The 20,231-nt window shown below is 40.2% G+C and overlaps 2 protein-coding genes across 3 annotated transcripts in view; one reads left to right on the plus strand and one right to left on the minus strand.

Moving 5' to 3' along the window:
• GLS (glutaminase) overlaps positions 1-10,559 on the plus strand; it is an 80,153-nt gene extending 69,594 nt beyond the window's left edge. Inside the window, exons 15-18 of the mRNA XM_036858647.1 lie at positions 3,818-3,879; positions 5,017-5,093; positions 5,177-5,240; positions 8,013-10,559. Of these exons, the coding sequence (XP_036714542.1) occupies positions 3,818-3,879; positions 5,017-5,093; positions 5,177-5,240; positions 8,013-8,169 (360 nt within the window). The 3' untranslated portion in view covers positions 8,170-10,559. The remainder of the gene's footprint in view (positions 1-3,817; positions 3,880-5,016; positions 5,094-5,176; positions 5,241-8,012) is intronic.
• A 2,711-nt stretch (positions 10,560-13,270) lies between these two features.
• Positions 13,271-20,231, minus strand: part of STAT1 (signal transducer and activator of transcription 1) — a 42,873-nt gene continuing 35,912 nt past the window's right edge. Inside the window, exons 23-25 of one of the 2 annotated variants that reach the window (XM_036857728.1) lie at positions 19,506-19,581; positions 18,513-18,612; positions 13,271-14,436 (exon numbers count right to left, since the gene is read on the minus strand). In XM_036857728.1, coding sequence (XP_036713623.1) covers positions 14,422-14,436; positions 18,513-18,612; positions 19,506-19,581 — 191 coding nt within the window. In that variant the 3' untranslated portion in view covers positions 13,271-14,421. The remainder of the gene's footprint in view (positions 14,437-18,512; positions 18,613-19,505; positions 19,582-20,231) is intronic. The other variant, XM_036857729.1, reaches the window with a different exon arrangement.

Raw genomic sequence — 20,231 nt, forward strand, 5'->3', positions numbered from 1 at the left:
TTTGGAGGGTGGAAGAAGGACTAGAAGCAGAGGCCCCAGTTAGGAGGCTTGAATAGATGTGGTAATGACATTTGAAGAAGTGAACGTCAAGGGAGGTAGAAGAATAAATAATGATTACAATTTAATCCCCAAATGCCGGTAGCAATTTGAATATTTGATGCTTCTGGAGAGAATATTGATTTAGTCAGTTAACACTTGTTAATTGAAATATAATTGACATATACCATTGTGTAAGTTTAACTTGTACAGCGTGTTGATTTGAGTCAACCTATATTTAATGAGTACTTATGTGTGGTAGGCACTGTGGTTATAGTGGGGAGGAGAAAAGACAAGGTCTCTGCCTACTTGGACCTTATGTTTAGTGGGGGAGACAAGAAACGTGTGTGTGTGTGTGTGTAAGTGTATATATGTCAGATAATGATAAGTCCTCTGAAGAGAAAAGCAAGATAAGGGATAAGGAGTGATGAAAAAGAGGGCAATGTTTTAGAGTCAGTGAGGTAACATTTGAGTAGAGACCTGAATGAAGTGAGGAGTGGAGCCTCCTCACTACCTGGGGAAAGAGCATCCCAGGCAGCAGCGCAGCAAGTGTAGGCCCTGAGTGCCCCGAGGACCAGCAAGAAGACACACCTGCCTGGAGAGAGCCGCAAGGGGCAGAGCGGTAGGGAATGAGATGCACAATGTAACCAGGGAACAGAGCATTTAGTGTCCTGAAAGCCATGGTAAGGAGTTTGGATTTTATTCTAGGTTTCACAGAAAGTCACTGGGAGTGCCACAGTCTATGTTTTCAAAAGATCCCTGTGGCAACAGAGTTGAACAAGTGGAACAGTTAGGAGGCAGTCCGCCAGGTGAGATAAGGTGGTGACTCAGAGCCTAGGGTGATAGTAATGGAGGTAGTAAGTGGTGGGATTCCAAGTATATTTTGGAGGTGGGGCAAATGTGTTTGAGCTCGATGTGGGTTGTATGAAATAGAATGCAGGAATACTCCCAGAGTCTATATGGTCGGTTTGCGTGAATTAGAAAAAGCTAGTTCTGCCTCTTGGTGTAAGCAGACCCTCTCAGCACGTTTCTGTGAAGAGGGCTCCCTTCCTCCCATAGACATACCTGGGTGCTGGGCACCAGAGGTAGGTGAGAGGAGCACGGGCTGAGTACCCCTACTTGGCCCGGCATCCTGGTGGGGGGCTCAGTCTGTGCCATCAAATGCAGCAGCCCTGGATCATGACTCAGTTTTTGACCTCAGCAACTGGATAAATTGTAGTGTCATCCCAAAATGAGGGACTGTGCCAGAGGAGCTAACTCGGGGTGAGGGAAGGTGGTGGAAATCAAATTCTAAGTTGAGCAGTGTTAAGTAGGCAGATGGATATGGACTTTTGGAGGCCAGGCCATTGGGGCTACAGAGAGGTTTGCTCTCTGTAGTTTGAGTTTGAAATGACAGCATGACAAGCAGGTGGAGCTGTAGAATTAGGGTTTAGGAGTAGAGATTTAGATTAAAGATGTGTATTGGGAAGTCATTCTGCCCAAAGGGATATATGAAACCTTTGAGGGACATTACATTGAAAAACAAGAAGTACGGAGACTGCCTTTGGGGTATTATCAGGCAGTGGAAAGTGGGAAATGACTCTGCAAAGCAGTCAACAGGAGGAAGACCCTGGTAATCAGCATTATGGAAAACGAGTGAGGGCGGGGCATGTTGGAGAGGTAGAAAGGATCAGGGCTAAGGAAGGCTGCTGAAGCTTTTGAGGGTACTACTGAGAGGTAGTAGTGGGTATGAAGGTAATTTGCAGGGAATTAAAAATATAAACTACTTTCAGAAAATATGCACTGAAAGGGGGTAACAATGGGGTTATATATTGGTTTTTCAAAATAGGATGGTTGTGTCTGTATTAAGGCAGAGATGAGGGAACCAGTAAAGGAGGAAAGGAAGAGAGAATAGGTATTCGAAGCCGGTATTTTGCATAAGAGAGGAAGGAGAGATGGAAACAATTTATCATCTTAGTAAAGTTGTGGTTAGGGGTCATATGTTTTGGGGGTCACCACTGGTATTAAAGGTCTGAATAAAGTATAAAAGGGAACCAATAAGAGAAAAAATTGTCAAGCAGTGATGAGAGACCAGTTGGAAATATGAAGAATAATTTGTAATAATAGCCCATCGTGTTTTTCTGTGGACCCAAGAGCACAAGGGAATTGAGAATTCCAAACTGATCCAATTTTTAAACGTTAAGGGCACCTGAAACCGTGGTTCATAACCCAGAAGAGTGCATATCAAAATCACCTGGAGACTTTTTTCAAAATATTGTATCCCCTAAAATGTGTCAAATTGAGGTGTGGGAATAGGACGACTAGAAATGGGAGGAGAGATGCTTACATATACTTTTAAAACATTGGGGGTGATTCTGTTAAACTCCCACCCACATTGAGAAAACTGTTCTTGACTTGGGGGTTAGTAGGAGACTGACAGAGTGCAGGCTGGGCAGGAGTAGTAAAGGGTATCCCGAAGGGAAGCTAATGGACTGAAAGATGAAGAGTAAGGTTTTTTGGAGTGATCTCAAAAATAACAGTAAGTAGCAGTAAAATTTGGGGGGTGTGCTCAGCTGGTTACGTTCCCGTACTGCAGAACTTTTCATGTGCATACGAAAGGCTCTGTATCTCCAAGAAGGGGATTTAATATTTTAAGAAAATAGCTGACCACGGAACCCTTTTTTTCATGGCGCCTTTGTGAACTAGTTTCTGCAGAACACATTTTGAAAATGCTGAATTAGGGATGTCCAGCAATGGTTAGTTCCAGTCCGATTTAAAAGTTCGCAGGTTGTGGGAAAGGGAAGCTGAGGTGGAAAGGTAGAATGTCCAGGTTAAGATCTAGATCTTCCAGGGCTGTGCCTTTGTTTGTGGATAGCTGGGTTACTTTCCATCCCTCCAGGTAAACTGTTTTCTACCATTGAGTCCAATATCAGTTGGATCATCAATATGAACGTTGAAGTTGCAAAGTTTAAGACAAAAGTGGGGATTTATGAAGTATTTACAAACAGTGTATGTTCAATAGTTTGGTTTCTCAAAAACAGGGTTGGATAGTCTTTATGAAAGCAGACCAAAATCCAGTGGCCTTTAGGATAACTAGCCTCTTCCTTAATTAATGACAAGAAAGTGGATAATATCAAAAGAAGATACACTTTGAATTCCTGGAGTGCTCAATGTCAGTGACTTAATATTTTGGGAGTTTATCCACCTTTTGGGCCGAGGCAGTGTCACAGGCTCTGAGAATGCCCCCATTTGTACTGCCTGGCCATTGAACTGAAGACTGCCTTTCCAGTGAAGTATAGTAAGTTTGAGATGATTAATACTGAATGTTTTCTCTGAAGATTTCCAAAGAAGCCAGTGATTGGTGAGGACAGGGATTGTTGGCAGGGATTAGACATTTATATAGCATGACTTAGTTTTTAATAATGACGTGATGTGAATTTTATGAGTATACAAGTCAGCTCCCACCACTGAGACATACTAAATGAGAAAGGTTCCAATTTTCAGTTGCCGCAACTATGTGTGTTTCACAGGTCAGAAGTTTCCATTCTTTTGTGCCAATTGATATCATTCCATTCCTTCCCTCATGTCTCTTTATTGTTGGATTTCCCCTCATAATCCTCTATTTAAAAAGAAAAAAACACACGTGTGTTCTTTTTAGTTACAGCAGTATACTTACGATAAATTTTTGTGTGTGACCCAGCTGAAGTGTTCAGAGCACATGGAAACCACTTACCTGGTGACAGTTGTACATTCTATGTATTTATTTTCCCCTGTGGATACCTGAACTTTCTTTTCTTCACAGGTAAAGTCGGTGATAAACCTTTTGTTTGCTGCGTATACTGGAGATGTATCTGCACTTCGAAGGTATGTTAACAGGGTGGGTTAGCATATGGCTTACAGATGTTTATGAAGTTGCTTCTGGGCAAAGGGCCACTTTAAAGCTAAATAAAGTCTCACTGCCATTTTCCTCTAATAAAAATGATCCAAAGTTATATTAAGTTCCCACTTCCAGTGCCTTAGTCTTGCTGTACAGCCTTTCCTTTTCAACCTCCTATAAAAGCCCAGTCCTCTGTTTTCCCAAGTGGTAACTGTTCAATTAATCTGGCTAATTGGTATTAGTGTTTTACTGGAATTGGACAATGACTTTTCAATCCCCATCTACCCACCACTCTCCATCTTTGGAGGTGAGGGGGGTGGTGGGCAAATAGGGGCACTTGGTGTTCTGCAGATCCCCAGTGCTGGAAAGGCCATATAGGACTGTATACTTAACATAAGGTCTCTTGTAGAGAGTTGCAACTGAACTTTAAGGTGGAAAAATGTCTATGCTTAATTTCCACCTTCATTTTAAAGTGTGATTAGTACTTGCATCAGCAGTATTGTATTATAAACTTCAAAGCTGCTAAGAGAATAGATCTTAATTGTTCTCACAACAAAAAAGAAATGAAAATTATGTCACATGAATGAGATGTTTGCCAACACTACAGTGGTAATCGCCTTGCAATATACAAATGTATCAAATCAACATGTTGTATACCTTAAACTCACATACCTTTATTTCAATAAAAATGTGCACTTTATTTTTTTAATTTTAAAGTCTGATTAGTACTTGTAATCTGTAGACTGTAAAATGTTAAAGAATGGGAGCCTTAGTGAAAACATTTAACTTTAGTATAGTTGTTAGTTTCTTGCCCTTCCAATGCGCAAATTTAGGGTATCGTTGTGCCACCATTCTTGTGTTTTGGAGAATAATGTAATGAAGCTTAATCCTGTGAGAGATGGTGAACATTTCTTCTTATCCAAAAAGAGCAAAGCTAAGGAAGAACGGTGAAGTGGCATTTACTCAAGGTGTCTGTGTACTGGTTAAACAGGGTGTCCCATTAGTGAGCCTGGTGAAGGATGACACCTGTCTCACAGGACCTTAGACTGAACTGATGGAGGAAATGTTACAAGAGTGAATTAAATTTTTTATATAATGAATAGCTATACTTAACAAATTTTCAGATTTGCTTTGTCAGCTATGGACATGGAACAGCGAGACTACGATTCTAGAACAGCACTCCATGTAGCTGCTGCAGAGGGTAATATATGAACCACTCATTTATTTTTTTCAGACTTAATTTCTACTTAATACTAAAACCTGCTTGTTTTGTTTTGGATGTAGGTCATGTTGAAGTTGTTAAATTTTTGCTGGAAGCCTGCAAAGTAAATCCTTTCCCCAAGGACAGGTGAGCCCTTAAGTTACTTTCTAACATATAATTGGCACGCCAGTGTTTTATCATACAGGGCTATAATAGTTAAATGGTGGTATATTTAAATCCACTATGTATATGTTGGAGTCGTTACTGAACTTGCTATGGAGCCTTATAAAGGCAACCAACAAAACCTTGTTTCTGTTCAGTAGATCATTCTCTCTCCTATATCCTCTTTCTTACCTAAGAAGGTCTCTTAGAATTTTCTTGGTTAGCCTGTCAGTTATCATATTGTATGAAGAAAACAATTCTTGGTGTCTGGAAAAATAAAATAGGAATTTTATCCTCGTGGGCCTTTTGACTACACAGGGTAGACAAGATAAACATTTGCAGGGGCATATTAAATACGTGTAAGGAGACTACTGTTACAGACCTCTAAAATGAATATATTGGAGTTTGTTGAAATTCCTGGATTTGGTTGGAGTCAGTTTTAGAAAGCTTCATGGAAGTTGAATTTTAACCAGTGCTTTGGGGAAGAGATGAGATTTGAGGGCACGGAAGGAAGAGAAGGGCACTCTAGATAGAGTGGGAGAAATAATGCCTGGAATATGTTCTGCTCCTCTCCTCTCCCTTCTGGTCCACATGGCAAATTGACATTCATCTTGCTGTAAAATACTGTTCACAAAGTGGATAGTCAAGGGAGGGGTAAGAGTGCAGCTTACATATATACATATGCTTAAAGTAAAGCCTGTACTAATATACTCGCATGTTATATAACTGGAGTTACATAACTGGATGAGTCAGTGAGTAATGAGAATATAAAGGTTCAGAAGAACAGAAAAAAAATACTTGGTGGGAGAGGTTTGATATTTATGATTAGGAGTTTGGGTATTTGAGGTCTATATGAAGTAAGTTTGGAGCAAGTTGATTATTCTCTAGCTATTAGATCTTTCTGTTTTAGTAAGGTTTTACTATTTTTTATATTAGTGGTTTGGGTTTTATTAGCTCAGCTTGCAAGATATGCAGAAAAGTTATGACATCAGTGTCTGAAAACTGTTAGCAATTTTATAAGTATGGTAACACTTTGATTACCTAAAATCATGATCTTTATTGGCAATATTCTAAAACCTCATGTTAGGGTGACAATTCTCCCTTTTATCCTCAAATGGAATGCCCATACCAGCTCTTTCTAGAGCAAGAAACTGAAGAGAGTGTTTTCCCCTGCCCCCAGTATTTATAATCCCAAGTAAAACACTATTACAGGCTGGAAATATTTACTGCGCTTTGCATGTTTTAAGGATCAAAATGTTTTGTTTTGGTTTTTGCCCTAAATTGGCCTCTAGGAATGTGAAAGCAGAAACACCCATCTGAGAGGCAAAAGTTAGCTCAGTAACTAACTTGGTAACTGAGTATTCATGATTTGAGAATGTAAGCTAGACCAACACGTCTTTTTTCTCTATTTCATAGAATCAGTGTCACCTCAAATTGTAAAATAGGCTTGAGCAGATTTAGTGTATGCTTTAGAGCTGATATTTTGCATTACTTCATGGAAAAGAAGAGTTGTAAAAAAAAGATAACTTGCAGTTAACATTCAGTTTTTCCAGAAAGAGATAATTATACGCTGTAGATGATTGAGAAGTCACCCCACCTCCCGGTTTCAGGCCACTGACTCCCTAACTTAATGAAGGCCAATGTAGAAGTAAAAGGCAACTTAATTTAGCAGTTTTTTGAGAAGCAGAAAGATACATGTAAAATGTTACTTACCTGATTTTAAAACTTAAGACCAGGTTACCAAACTTTATTCAAAAATATTTTTTAAATGAGATTGTTTTAAAAACCTTTGAGTTCCATATTGGGGCCCCACTGAGAAGGTAAAAGGTTAAGAACAAAGAAAGAAGGAAAACCAGAAGCTGGTGAGAGTGGCGTGTGAAAAAGTGGAGTCAGAGAGCCTGGTAGCCATGGAGAAGTGAAGTGACATAAAGCAGAGAGTGGATGAGAAGAGAAGCTTAATAGTTTGTGAAGTACTAGGGGGCTAATTATCATGCTCTGTCATTTACTTGGGTTGTGATTTACAGGGTTGGCTCCTCTTTCAAAAGGCTAATTAGCTGATTAACCACTGCTGGCAACTCTTCCTTTCTTCTTGTCTCCAGTCTTCATCTATATGACTCTAAAGAGCACAGCTCAGAAACACACTTCCTGTGGAAAGGGTAGCTGTTCTTCTGGCTGTGCAGTGGTCCAGTTGAGCCCCGAGAGTCCCATCCTTACCGGAGATGATGAAAATGTCAGTTCCTCTGAGGCCAGTCTTGCTCCTCCAAAGTATATTTGAGCCTTAATAAGATCGTGGTTATTACCAGACTTCTGAGATTTACTGTGATTTTACATTGACAGGAACACAAATTTTCTACCAAAGGCTAGGGTGATAGATGCTATAGAGCTGATTTTTCTTTGAACATTCTATTTAAAGAGTGATCCTTTGGGCTTTCCATGAAGTTAAAATTTAGAAATACTAGAGTCTGTCTATCTATCTGTCAACACTAGAACTTCCCATTCATAAGCACTTAGATAATGTGAACAAGACCCTTTTGCAGAAGGTAGTTTTCTCTTCCTCCCCATATCCCAAGTTGTCTCCAAGACCACTTTTTGGATTATAAATCCCTTTCTGCATTTCATCAATATTACTTGTAATATTGCTTAAATAGCTAAATTTGAATGGCCCTTTAACCGGCATTTAAAATCTAAGAATGCTGGATTATCATCTTTGTACAGAAATTACCTAATGACCCAGTCCATGCTGTGCTACTTGTTTAGGTGGAATAATACTCCCATGGATGAAGCGCTGCACTTTGGACACCATGATGTATTTAAAATCCTGCAGGAATACCAAGTCCAGTACACGCCTCAAGGAGATTCCGACAATGGAAAGGAGAATCAAACCGTCCATAAGAATCTTGATGGACTGTTATAATGGTCTTAAGCCCAAGATTTAAATCACTTACCTATTTAATTGTGGAAAATGATTATGAAGAACATGTGTATTTCTATCTGGTAGTGATGTATATTTTACGACATTTGTCATTTCAGTGTTACTGGAGTTTTCTTCATTGTGCACACAGGACAAATCTGATCTCTTTGGGAAAAAATAGAAATAAAACAATCTCCCTCCATAATGTGAGCAATATTTACCTCGCGCATTGTATAATTTGATGTAAAAGAAGCAGTTACCAACGCTAGCTTAACTGTGTGGTCTTTGTGATTTATTTTTGTGTATTTTGTGAATTTTCAATTTATGGTGATGATCTGCTGATATGCATTTATAAATTAAACTCTGTTGTACAGTCTGTCCAAATGGATCAAGGCTGCCTTTAGAAGCAAAACAGTGTGATTTTCATGACTTCAAATATGTACTTAGAGTGTTTGAACAGTTATATGCACTTATGGTTATATGTTTGAAATATCTCCTGTCATCCTAGCTTCATGATGTGACTCTAAAAATTATAATAGTTAATAACTATTAGTAGGATAGACCAATTCTGACTAGATTGTATCAGGGAATCTGTTTAAGATATGTTTGGTGACCAAAACATATGTGTGAATGTAGTTAAAATAATTTTTGAAATAATTTCCTTTTTCTATATCCCCTTAGACCAGCCTCTCTTCCCAGATGTTTAGCTATTATTTGCCTCTTTCCTTTAGCTGGGAAAGTGGGTGCTGGCATACTATGCAGTTTTCATGTTTTCCACAATAAATCAGAAAACGCCTCATGTACCTGGCATCCGAGCTGTAACTATGCCATTTGTCTATAGGAGATGAACCAGAGACAAATTACTAAGCTAAGTAAGTACAAATTAGTCAAATTCATCGGCCAATAAAAGGAAGGGATGTGCTACTGCAGCTCTTTAAGAAGATATTTTTCAGCTTTCAGGATAAAGATAAATTCAGAAGTGCTCTAAGCTACCAAAGTTATTATGAAGGTATGGGAACTGCTACAAATAACATTTGTTTTTAAACCTGTCATTAAAAGTCTGCATCAAGATATTTGTTCTATTTGGGGGATCACTAGATCACTCCAGTTTTCTCCTGGTTTTCTACCTTATATTTTTTGTGGACTTTTTAGAGTTTAATGATAAGAAAAGGCCATTTCATTTTAAATCGAGACGCACACACACACACACACAAATGGACTTCTTTGAAGCTGTGTTTAGTGAAATGTGCAGAATCCTCAACTACATGAATGCTGGTTGTTTCATTAATATACCAAATTCCTTTTTTTTTTTCTTTTTCTATCAGCACACACTGCTGCTTCCAAGCTTTATCATGCCTAATGGCTCCTTTCCCACTCCAGCAGCCTCCAAGTGTTTCGATTATTGCTTCCAGTCTAAATCAGTGACTTCGGCCATTGCCCCCTTATTAACCTAGACGTGTTCTTTTGGTGGAACACGCCGGTGTTCCTTAACTGAGCTGCATCAGGCGTGAAGCCGTTCTCGTGTGTGTGCTTCTGTGGGGAGTATGGTGGGTGGGGGTCCAGCCTTGCTGCTGTGTTCCTGCCTCATGGATCTATCAAGACATGTAGACAGGTGGTATTTGTAAAACGCTGCAGAGGAACAGCATTATTCCCAAAGAAAGATATTATGGGGTAGACACTCTTTAACAGAAATCAACTGAAATAACTGCTCAAACAGCAGCTTGCTCTGCGTGATTTAAATGAAACATTAAGATGGTTCAATTACACAGCTTAAAGATTACCAATGATTTTGAGGCTTTTCGCTAATAAAAAGAGGTTCTAACTATTATTTGGGAACAAAGAGTTTTCATCTTTTCTCAGATCATAACTCTGGCTGTTTGCTGTTGGCTGGTGATAATAATGAGCACATTTGATTTAAATGCTTTTAACTGTGCTGTTAACTGCTGCCATCGGTATACTCCAAAGATCTTTTTGTTTTGGCTTTAGGATCATATGTGCTTTTTCTGTACCACAGAGCTCTATATGGTGGTGTTTATTTAAAGCTTTGTATACACTGTTGTTTTCGCTGGTCTCAGTTCTAATTATCATCTCATCTTTGAGTGTAATGTGCTGTACCCCACTGCTGCCCACACTGCCCTTTAGCTGCAGAGCTGGATTAGCTATCAACCATTTAATGCTGTTACCTGCCTGGCAGGGACTGAATGACCTGATGTTGGATTTAGATTCTTCCTGGGGATTGTACAGCTATGAATGTATTTGCTTCCAGAACCTCCCAAAGTGAATCTAATCTTAAAACTGTAAGTTGTAAGTATTCTGAAATTGGAAAATATTTATTTTAAATGAAATTAGGTAGTGTTGCTTTTTACAGCTTAATAAATACATGTATCAAAAAAAAACTGAAAATGAATTTGTTTAAAGGTTTTCTCTTATATCACTGGGTTGGGAACTCCACTGAACACAGGCACTATGTCGAGGCATTTTTAATGCCTTCTGTGGGCCAGGTACTATGCGCGGTGTCCAGTGGGGTTACCGCAATGACTAAGATGACAATTCTGTAAGCAGTTCATCCCTGAAGGTGAGAAGACAGGCAGGCATGTTTCTAGTCCTCTTAGAAGCTAACACTATCCTTTTACAGTTAGGAGGTGCTCAGTAAATATTTGCTGCATTGAATCTTTCACTAGGAGGGTTCTAACCTCCTTTAATGAGAAGAGAGGGTATTTTCACAAAAGTCTTGACATCTATTTGTGGAGCTGCCACACTGGGGTCTGCGTAGGACAAGCTGGTAATGGCAGCTCCCACCTGGTCCATGGGTGTGTGAAATGGCATTCACTCCCAATGCCAGAAACCTCTGGTTTAGGGTTAGCATACGGTTTTCTAACCACAGAGAAGGCACACGAACACCACGTATACCATGGCTGTCCATTTTCAACAAAGTTGTTTGTCACAAAGTAATTTGCTTTGCTATAGCAGTCAAACGAGTTTGTCTGTATTACTGACATTTTAGAACTGGAAGAGATATCTGAAATCTCTAATCTTCTCACCCTTTCATAGATGAATGCCATTACTTTGAAACTGTATCTTTTTGTATACCCTTTAAAATTATTTGTAGCCTTTGGCTATGTTTGCTTCACAAAAGCTTTCTTAAGTTTTAATAGGTAAGATGTTTGTACCAGAACATATGATCCAGTATCTCAGAACATCTTAAGTTCCACCAAACTAGAGATCTTTGTCTGTTTTAGTTTACCGACTTCGTTTCCCAACCATCTAGAATAGTGCCTGGCTCATGGCAGGTGCTCAATATATATCTGGTGAACTAATAAATGAAGGAATCTTAACTAACCAAAGAAGCCACTTGAGTAAGCACCCCTTACTCTGGGCACAGCATCCCAGTTCAAAAAGTAGGTACCAGAGCTTTCAAAACAACTTCTAGTTTTTTCCTGGGATAGTCAGATGTGAAAGGAATGCTTTGTTCAATTAAGACTTAATATTCCATTTCAACTTACAGGCAACAAATAGACTTCCATCATTGAATGCTGACTAAATAGCAAAATCTATTTATTGCCATCTCAGAAGACACTTTCCTGAAAAGGGAGAAATTTGTCCTGAGTGGTGCATAAAAGTCCTAGGCTTATAAAACCCCATACCAGAAATACTCTTAAAACACACAAACATCCCTTAGCCAGGATCTATTTAGTGACTTCTTACAATGATCAATTATATAGAAATACAAACATACCGGCTAGGCAGGGCATTATCTACTTCACTCCTTGGAGAAATACAACTCTTCATGTTCGTTATGAAGAAACTTTATATTTCCTAGATGTAAATACTACAGATAGGGAGGTGAGAACAGTCATATTTGCTATGAGGCCAGGATTCAAGCTTATACCACTATTCCCTGATAGCTCATCAAACAACAGTTGAGTCTAACCTGCCAGACTTAACATCTAACTTGGCGATTCTTTTATTTTACTATTTTTTTTCCAGCACACAATGCCTTTTACTTTGAGAAGGGCACAGCTTTCTAGCTTATAACATTTTTGGAGAAAAAAATGGCAGCTTTTTGTGTGGGTGTAGTAACTTCTCAGAAAGTAATACCTCACCTCATCAAGGAGGTGTGGAGTTCAGATGCTGCTATGGACACAATACAGAGTCCCATTTTACATGTATTTTAAAAGTTAAAAACTTGCATTATAGCAGCACTGAAATTCATTTTAAAATAAATGCCAAATTATTTCTGCATTTGGAGGCAGCTCTGGTGGTCACCAAGACCAAAGGACTTTTGTTTGTTTGCTATTTATGGTACTCATTATAGCTTGTTTCAATAATGTTTCCTCTGATCTCTTCTACCAACCTATCTTTATCTGGGTAAGAAAGGGTAACACTTAGGAAAACGGTATTAATCGTATTTAAAAATAAGGACTGATATATTTTTATGCTTAATCATAAGATGAGAAAAACATCAAACCTACACATAATGCCAGTAGCTTTTTAAATCTTTATACAAAATATTATTTGTAAGAGACTAACTTTATAATTTTAATACTTTTTAAAAGTAAACAAAGTCTCTTGACTGGTACAGTAAAATGAAACTATGCCAAAGCATTCTTAGAGGGCAAAAATATACCAAATAGTTAAATACTAGCAATTAGAAACAATTTTTTTTAACTGTCATCTTTGTTCCTTCATCATTTCAATTTAAAAAGTCAACGCAAACCCAGTCAGGTTGATGGCAATCATCTTATGTAAAATCTGAGAGGAGGCCTTGATTTGTGTTTAATACGAAGGAAAGTACCATGTGCATATTATATTTAATGCAGTACATATACTTTAGCTTTAATTTTGAGATAGACTTCAAGGAAACTTTATTCCCACCAGAAAAATACAGTATTTACATAACAGTATGATTGTGGTGGTGACAGGAGAAAAATAAGATGCAGCTGCAGACAGCAGTTTGTGAATGTTATCTAGAAGAACCCTGTCAAACCCACTCCCTAAACCACTTTTTTGCGTGTCAGTGCTAATGAAGGGACAAGGTAAGTGACACAACACACTTCACAAAACATCATCCAGTCCAAAAAGGGTCTAGAAAAAGCACAAGAGAGACAGTGGAACCATTTGCAATGTATTTGTGAGAGAAACACATTTATCAGTGAAAAATACGCAATTCTCAATGCAGTTACACAGGGTGAGTTTTCAAATTATTTGACTCTCATAATCTCTGGTTAATGATTTGTCAGTTACTATCTTCTCTTCTCAATTTGAAAATTTTATGACTAAGACTAAATACCAGCTAATAACAATAAGGACAAGTGAACCCATTTAAGAAACATGCATTAAACTTCTGAGTTTGTCTACATCTACAATTAATTTCAACTTTTTGAAAAATAACAGGATTTACCTTAAGAGAGCTGTTAATAGTTTGGCTCCCTTGATAGAACTGTGAAGACAATTTCATTTACTAGTGACCGTGATGAAGGCAGAATATATTCAGCTTTGGATATTAAAGTTTAAACGGAAAACACTACTCACGAATTTGGAAAGTTTACTTCCTTCCATTTGATATTGGCCAGTATCATAAAGCCATAACAAACAGAAAAACTAATTCTCCCGAGAGAGAATTTGTCTCTAGCTTTCAATGGCTAGTGTGGAAGATATAATAAAGAACACAACTTTTGTCCTCTGCCCAGACACAGGATGGCTACCTTCAATAAAGAGGTGATGTAATTCTATATAAACTTAACTTTTCACTATTTCATAGGCAAACCATTGGAAAACTTCTAGCCACATTTAAAGCAGAGAGAACAAATAAGAATTCTCCAGAATAGAAATATGCCAATCCTGCATGAAGCAGTTGCCTAAATAACCGTGTGATCTACCCAACCACCTATAACAACTGAGCACTGACTCTAGGCATGGCATTTGCTAGATGCTGCTAAATGTTTCACCTTTCCCAAAGGACTCTCATTCTAGTTCTGATGTTTTTGGTGTATCTGGATGTTTTTTTATTTGTAAAACCCACTCTGTGGAGAGGGCCTTTCAATTTTACCTTCAATAAGATGCATGAAGCCCTTCAGAGTAACAGATGTTTCTGAATTAGGGAAAAATCCACTTGCTATCAACAGGTTGCAGCGAATTTGCTGGCCTTTCTTTTGTTTCCCTAGAAACACAGGATGTGAAGGAACAGAGTAGCAGGAGGGAATCACAGGTGGGAAGGAAAAATGTCACCAGAGAAGATGAGAAAAATTCATGCTCTTATACTGCATTCATCTGTAAAAAGAAAATGTGGTTACATTTATTACGCTGCTCTTGTAAAACGCAGACTCATATATTTAACATTACTTGTGTGTTCTACAATGGAGTAGTAGAAAGACACATCCCCCGGCAAAAAAAACCACCATGGAATTAGAGGGCCTTCAGCATGCGCTATCCTTTCTCCTGGACTAATAAGAGACCTTTTATGTCACCTAAGCTGATGGATTATTACTCTGCAGCCTGCTGGCTTAATTCTGTCAATTCATCCAAGCTGCATAAAGCTTTTTGCTAGTATGCAAGTCTGGGGACAGAGCAACGTGGCAAATCTGCTCATGCAAAACAAGAGTGAGGCAATGCTGAGCTGTATGCCAGAGGGAGAGAGGGATTTGGGGGAAATGACGAATTTTCCTTAAAGGCCACTCAGCAGGAATAACAAACGAATGAGTTTCAGGTAGAGGCTAGAGAAGTAGAATCATTAGGGACCCCTCCACCTCCCCCAGCAGGCCCCCTCGGAGGCAGTGAATTGCTCATCCAAAGGACAGTGGCCTGCCACCGACTTCCTATCTCACTTCCATGCTGGGCTCTCCCCTTAGACCAGGTGCTCTCGACCAGGGGTGATTCTGTCTTCTGGCAACATCTGGAGACATTTTGGATTGTCATGACCGGGTGTGGAGGTGTGCGTGCTCCTGGCATCTAGTGAGTAGTGGCCAGGGATGCTACTATATATTCTGCAACGCATAGCACGGCCCCATAACAGAGAATCATTCAGACCCAAAACACCAATAGCAACACAGCTCTAGACTACAAGTCTCTTGAGAACCGAGTCCTTTTTTTTTTTTTTTAATCCCGAGTACTCAGTAGTGGGTGGTACATAGTGGGCTCCTAGGAAAATATTTTGGATTGAAAAGCACAATGAAGGTTTTGCCCCTATGTTTCAGTCTGGCTGAGAGTAAAATATGTAAAGATGGTGGTCTTCAGAGAGAGAGAGAGAGAGAGAGAGAGAGAGAAAGCAAGCGACCCTGGATTCAAATCCTGTCACTGTCTCTTACTAGCTGTGTGACCAAGTCATGTTACTTAACCTCTAAATCCCAAGGTCCTCATCTATTCAAAGGAGACTAATAGTCTCTAACAGATAGATTTGTTGAAAGGATTAAATTATACAGCATATGTAGAATGCTTAGTAGACTAGATGGAAAATAGCAGACAATTAATAAGTGTTATTTAATATTTATCATTAAATTATCATCAGCTTTGTCCAAGCTTTGCCCAAAGGCCTCTAGGAAAGGAGACTGGTTCTCATGTAGTCCCAGAGGAAACAGTTTATTGCACAGGAAAGCCAGACTAAACAAGCACTGAAGCCAGGCTACAGAAAACACTGGTGCTCTGTCTCTCAGGAGCCTGCGGTCCCCTCCTGCTCCTGAGGCGGCACCAGGCGTTGGCCCCAGTGCCCCCTGGTCCAGAGCTGCAACCTCCAGACACGGCCGAAACCAGCCAGCTCCATGAAAGGTCTATTTCAGAGCATATGCCCTAACTCCAAGAGTGGATGGATGCGGAAAGGAAATCGTGGCCAAGGTTGAGGACAATTTGGGACAGACAAGGTGGAGTCCACCCAATTCGGAGACTAATCCCACTTTAACTTTGTCTAACCAGTGCTGTGCCCATATTATAGCTCTTAAATCTTCTATGGGTTTACTCTGGAGATCTGTGTGTGCACGTGTATATAAAAATAGATTTATTTTATTCTACAAATGAAATGAATGAAATCATCTGGAATGAAATGGATGGCTCCTGGGCAGGGGGAGAGGGGATCCAGAGCCACAAAACCATTTCCTGGCATTTATTTAGAGTAATTAAATTGCTCTCACAGTATCGTTCCGAGAGCACAGAGAAAGCAGTCATACTGCATGCACAGATGGAGGGGACTAATCCATCTTATTTTCTCAAGGTCACAGGGCATAATGGTATGACAGAGTTGGAGCTCTGATTTCCAAATCCCAAACACAGGCCTCTCACCCAAAGGCTTCGCTGCCTTCGTCTTAACAAACCAGAACAACACATACTCAGTGTCAAGTGCAAACAGCTTCTCTTGGGTGCAGGTTTTGAATGAATCAGAGATCAGCTTTCTGTGGGGGGCATTCCAGGAGAGTAGACAAGAACATGCAGTCTAGAGACACCCCAGGTGGATTCAAATATTCGTTCCCTCATTTACTAACTACTTCATCTTAGTCAAGTTTCATAGTTTTGGAGAGTCTCTTTTTTCTACATCTGTAAAGTGGGAAAAGCAATAATACCTAACTCAGAAGGCTGTTGTGAGGACTAAGTTACTACCCGTGGAGTGCCTGGTACACAGTAAGTGCTTAACAAGTGTCACCGATTAATGGTGGTGATGACCATGATGTTGATGTAACTTGCTCAGGACAGCAAAGGAGGAGAAAAAGAAGATCGTGCCGTTCTTTGGTTCTGTCCATCGATCTTACACTTTCTAAATAGGGCTTTACAGTTATTCCATTTTTGTGTAGGGCTCACAAAACACTTCAGAGCAGTGTGGGGAGCTACATTCCAACAGAGGATGCAACCTTACACAGGTACAAGGTTCATCTTTCACTCGCCAATAGGAACAGAACTATTGTGCTATTACACTACCTAAGCATTTTTCTAAGTGATTTTTTTTTTCAGCCTTAACAATCAGGAGGGTGTAAAGATTTTAGCCTGTACTTCTTCAGGTGAGGGAAAAGGATAAGGAAAAGGTTACATACCAGAAACCTGAGTCTAAACAGATATTACTAATGCCGCACAAATGCATTCCCTGAACGCAGGGATGTGCGACCCTGAACGTTGGGAGATGGCGCCCTCTCCCCTCATCCTGTCCTCCCTCCTGCATCGCTGAGCAGTCTGTGCCAGGCACCAGTGATGGAGAAAGGCCAGTAATGACTCAGAGAGGCTTTTCTTTAAAACACTAAGCAAATTTTAAAAAATGAACTGGGGGGCTTCCCAGGGGGCACAGTGATTAAGAATCCACCTACCAATGCAGGGGACATGGGTTTCAGCCCTGGTCCAGGAAGATCCCACATGCCATGGAGCAACTAAGCCCATGTGCCACAACTACTGAGCCTGCGCTCTAGAGCCTGTGAGCCACAACTACTGAAGCCTGCGCGCCTAGAGCCTGTGCTCCGCAACAAGAGAAGCCACCTTAGCGAGAAGCCCGCGCACCGGGACAAAGAGCAGCCCCCGCTTGACGCAACTAGAGAAAACCCGTGCACAGCAACGAAAACCCAACGCAGCCAAAACTAAATAAATAAAATAGATAAATTTATAAAAAATGAACTGGAATAGCTTCATGTGGAAAAGAGCTTAAAATTAAAACAGCATCAGCAAAAATCCAGCCAATCAAAATAAATAAATAAATAAAATCTTTAAGGGGAAGAATTTCAGGTTGACAGGCAAACAATACTATTTGACACACTGAAAAACATTCTCCCAAAGAAAGATGCACTCTTTCGTGGACAGCCCTGTTCCCATCCCTATCATGGTACTCATGACACTCTGCTTCACTCCTTGAACTTTTTACTCTTGGCAAAGCCCTTCACAGCCCCAGGTGCTAGCGGTGCAAGTTAGTTCTCAAACATAAATCAGGTAAAGTGTTTCGCTGTGGCTGCCCAAGTCTCTATAAGGACTGTATACCAAGCATTAGTCTCCTCCCTTCCTAAAAATAACACCTCTTCACCCAGACGCAGTGCTGAAACAACGGGCCGAAAGGAAAACATTTTTTTATCAGAGAAATCCTAGTTCCTTAACATATGAGATTTCTATGTGGACAACTTTAAAAGGCAGAGGGGGAGCTTTTAAATATTTGAAATGTCATTATTTTTTGGAAGGTGCTGAAGGCCAGGAGTAAAAATCCTGGTGACGACGTAGCTTGTTTAAACACAGGAGGCTCCAACTTGTCATAGCTAATCTAAAAAACACCCTTCTGGGCTCTGCCAGAGGCTCCTTCTGACAGCTCACAGACAGGCCCAGGGTCTGCGAGGCACCCTCTCTGCCTCAGAGAGCAAACACTCAGCGTGCTGAAAGCGTCCCCGTGTGGTACTCACCATGTCAAATTCTACAGCGCCCACTATCCGAGACACCTCGTCAAACTCCTCAGGAGACATGGGAAGAAGGTTGTCTGTGGTCTGAAGTTGAGAAGGGTGACTAAAATGGGGAGAAGGAAACAGGAAATGTTAACATCTAGATTATGAAAGCAGTGGTGCAAACTTTGCCATTTCATCTTTGGCCTGTGACTGAATCATCATTTTAGATTTTTATTTCAGGGAAGTGTATACACTTGTAAAATACATTTGAGAAAGGACAGATCTCGACAGGCTCATGTCCCCAGCCCGGCCCCTTGGGGAACACACTGTACTCTAGAGATGTGAGCCAGAAATAGCCAGTCTGGATCCTGCACCGCTTCTGCCTGGGTGAACATGGGCGCGAGCTCGTGCAGTTGCGTCACCTGCCCTGGCCCGAGAAGCGCCAGAGAAATGTCTGGGGAGTCCCTCATCCCTACCTTGAGGTCTGTATGCAGATAAAGCTGCTCCAGAGGGTTTTTACGTGAAGGCTACATCCATTCACCCCAAGACAGTGCTGCAGGCCAAATAACTGACAATGACTTTTCCAAAATTTTTTCTACCTTTTACAAAATGAAACAACAAAATAAAAGCAAACGGAAAAAAATGTATCTCAGTCATTACTTTGGCCTTTTCTAGATTGAAAAGAACTGCTTTCCCACTCTGATCAATTTTTGTTCGTTTTATTTACACTTTTTCAAAATATCAGTTTGGGGAGAACTTATATACCTTAAATACAACTTTGTTTTTTTTGGATTTTTGGGGTTTGTTGTTTGTTTGTCTTTATAAAGGCAATAAAACGCTGATAGGCAGTGACACCAGGATCTCTAATTAGGATCTTTCCACAGGTCCATCTGTGATGGTGGCAGCAACAATTACAATGGAAAAGAGCAAAGAACAAGCATCTTCAACAGGCCCCAGCCAGGAGGGGGGCTTGTTTGAGGATTTTAAACATGTCACTCTTCTGTGTTCACTTACACTTCAGACACAGAAATCAATTCAGTCTTGATATATCCTGTTCCTTTAGGGCCATCAAGTTCCATAGGCTCTGGGGCTAGAAGCAAACACATCACGTACACTTTCCGTTAGCCGAAATTACACAAGAACAATCAACTTTTTCTTTGATCAAGACTGGACTGTTTTCCTTGGCGGTCAGGTTAGACTCCCTGCCTGGGTCACCTGAAATTGTAGTGCGAATGCAGAAACAACCGGACGAAAAGGGGAGGCACATTCAGCACAGAAGTCAAGCTAAGGCTTGAGATCCTACAGAAGTTTAATCTGGTTTATGGTCCTGACCTGGTTGGTGTAATAAACACATCTGTCAAGGTAAGCTGGGTGCATCTTCTCCCCAAAGTAACTGTGCTAATATTGAGACTACTCATCCATTAAGTTGGTTGGTGCATTCCAAACCAGATTAGTCTAACTTCCACTTGCTCAAACGTGGTTCAATGAAGACTAAGCAGCGGGAGACCCGTGTGCTAAGCTTAGACGTGCTCTCAGTGATGTGACCTAATAACTTATCAGGTCACCATGAAGGGAGCAGGCTGACATAAAGCAGGTGACCATCACAGGTCCTACGTTTTACCCCTCCACGTAGAAAAAGTAAAAATGTAACAAGTACACGCGACCAGAAATGGACCTTCTCCAACACCCCTAAGATCAAAAACCGTTTACTCCTTTCTTACTATCTGTATCAGGCCAAAC

This window comes from Balaenoptera musculus, chromosome 7 (assembly GCF_009873245.2).
Source record: "Balaenoptera musculus isolate JJ_BM4_2016_0621 chromosome 7, mBalMus1.pri.v3, whole genome shotgun sequence".
NCBI classification, from domain to species: domain Eukaryota; kingdom Metazoa; phylum Chordata; class Mammalia; order Artiodactyla; family Balaenopteridae; genus Balaenoptera; species Balaenoptera musculus.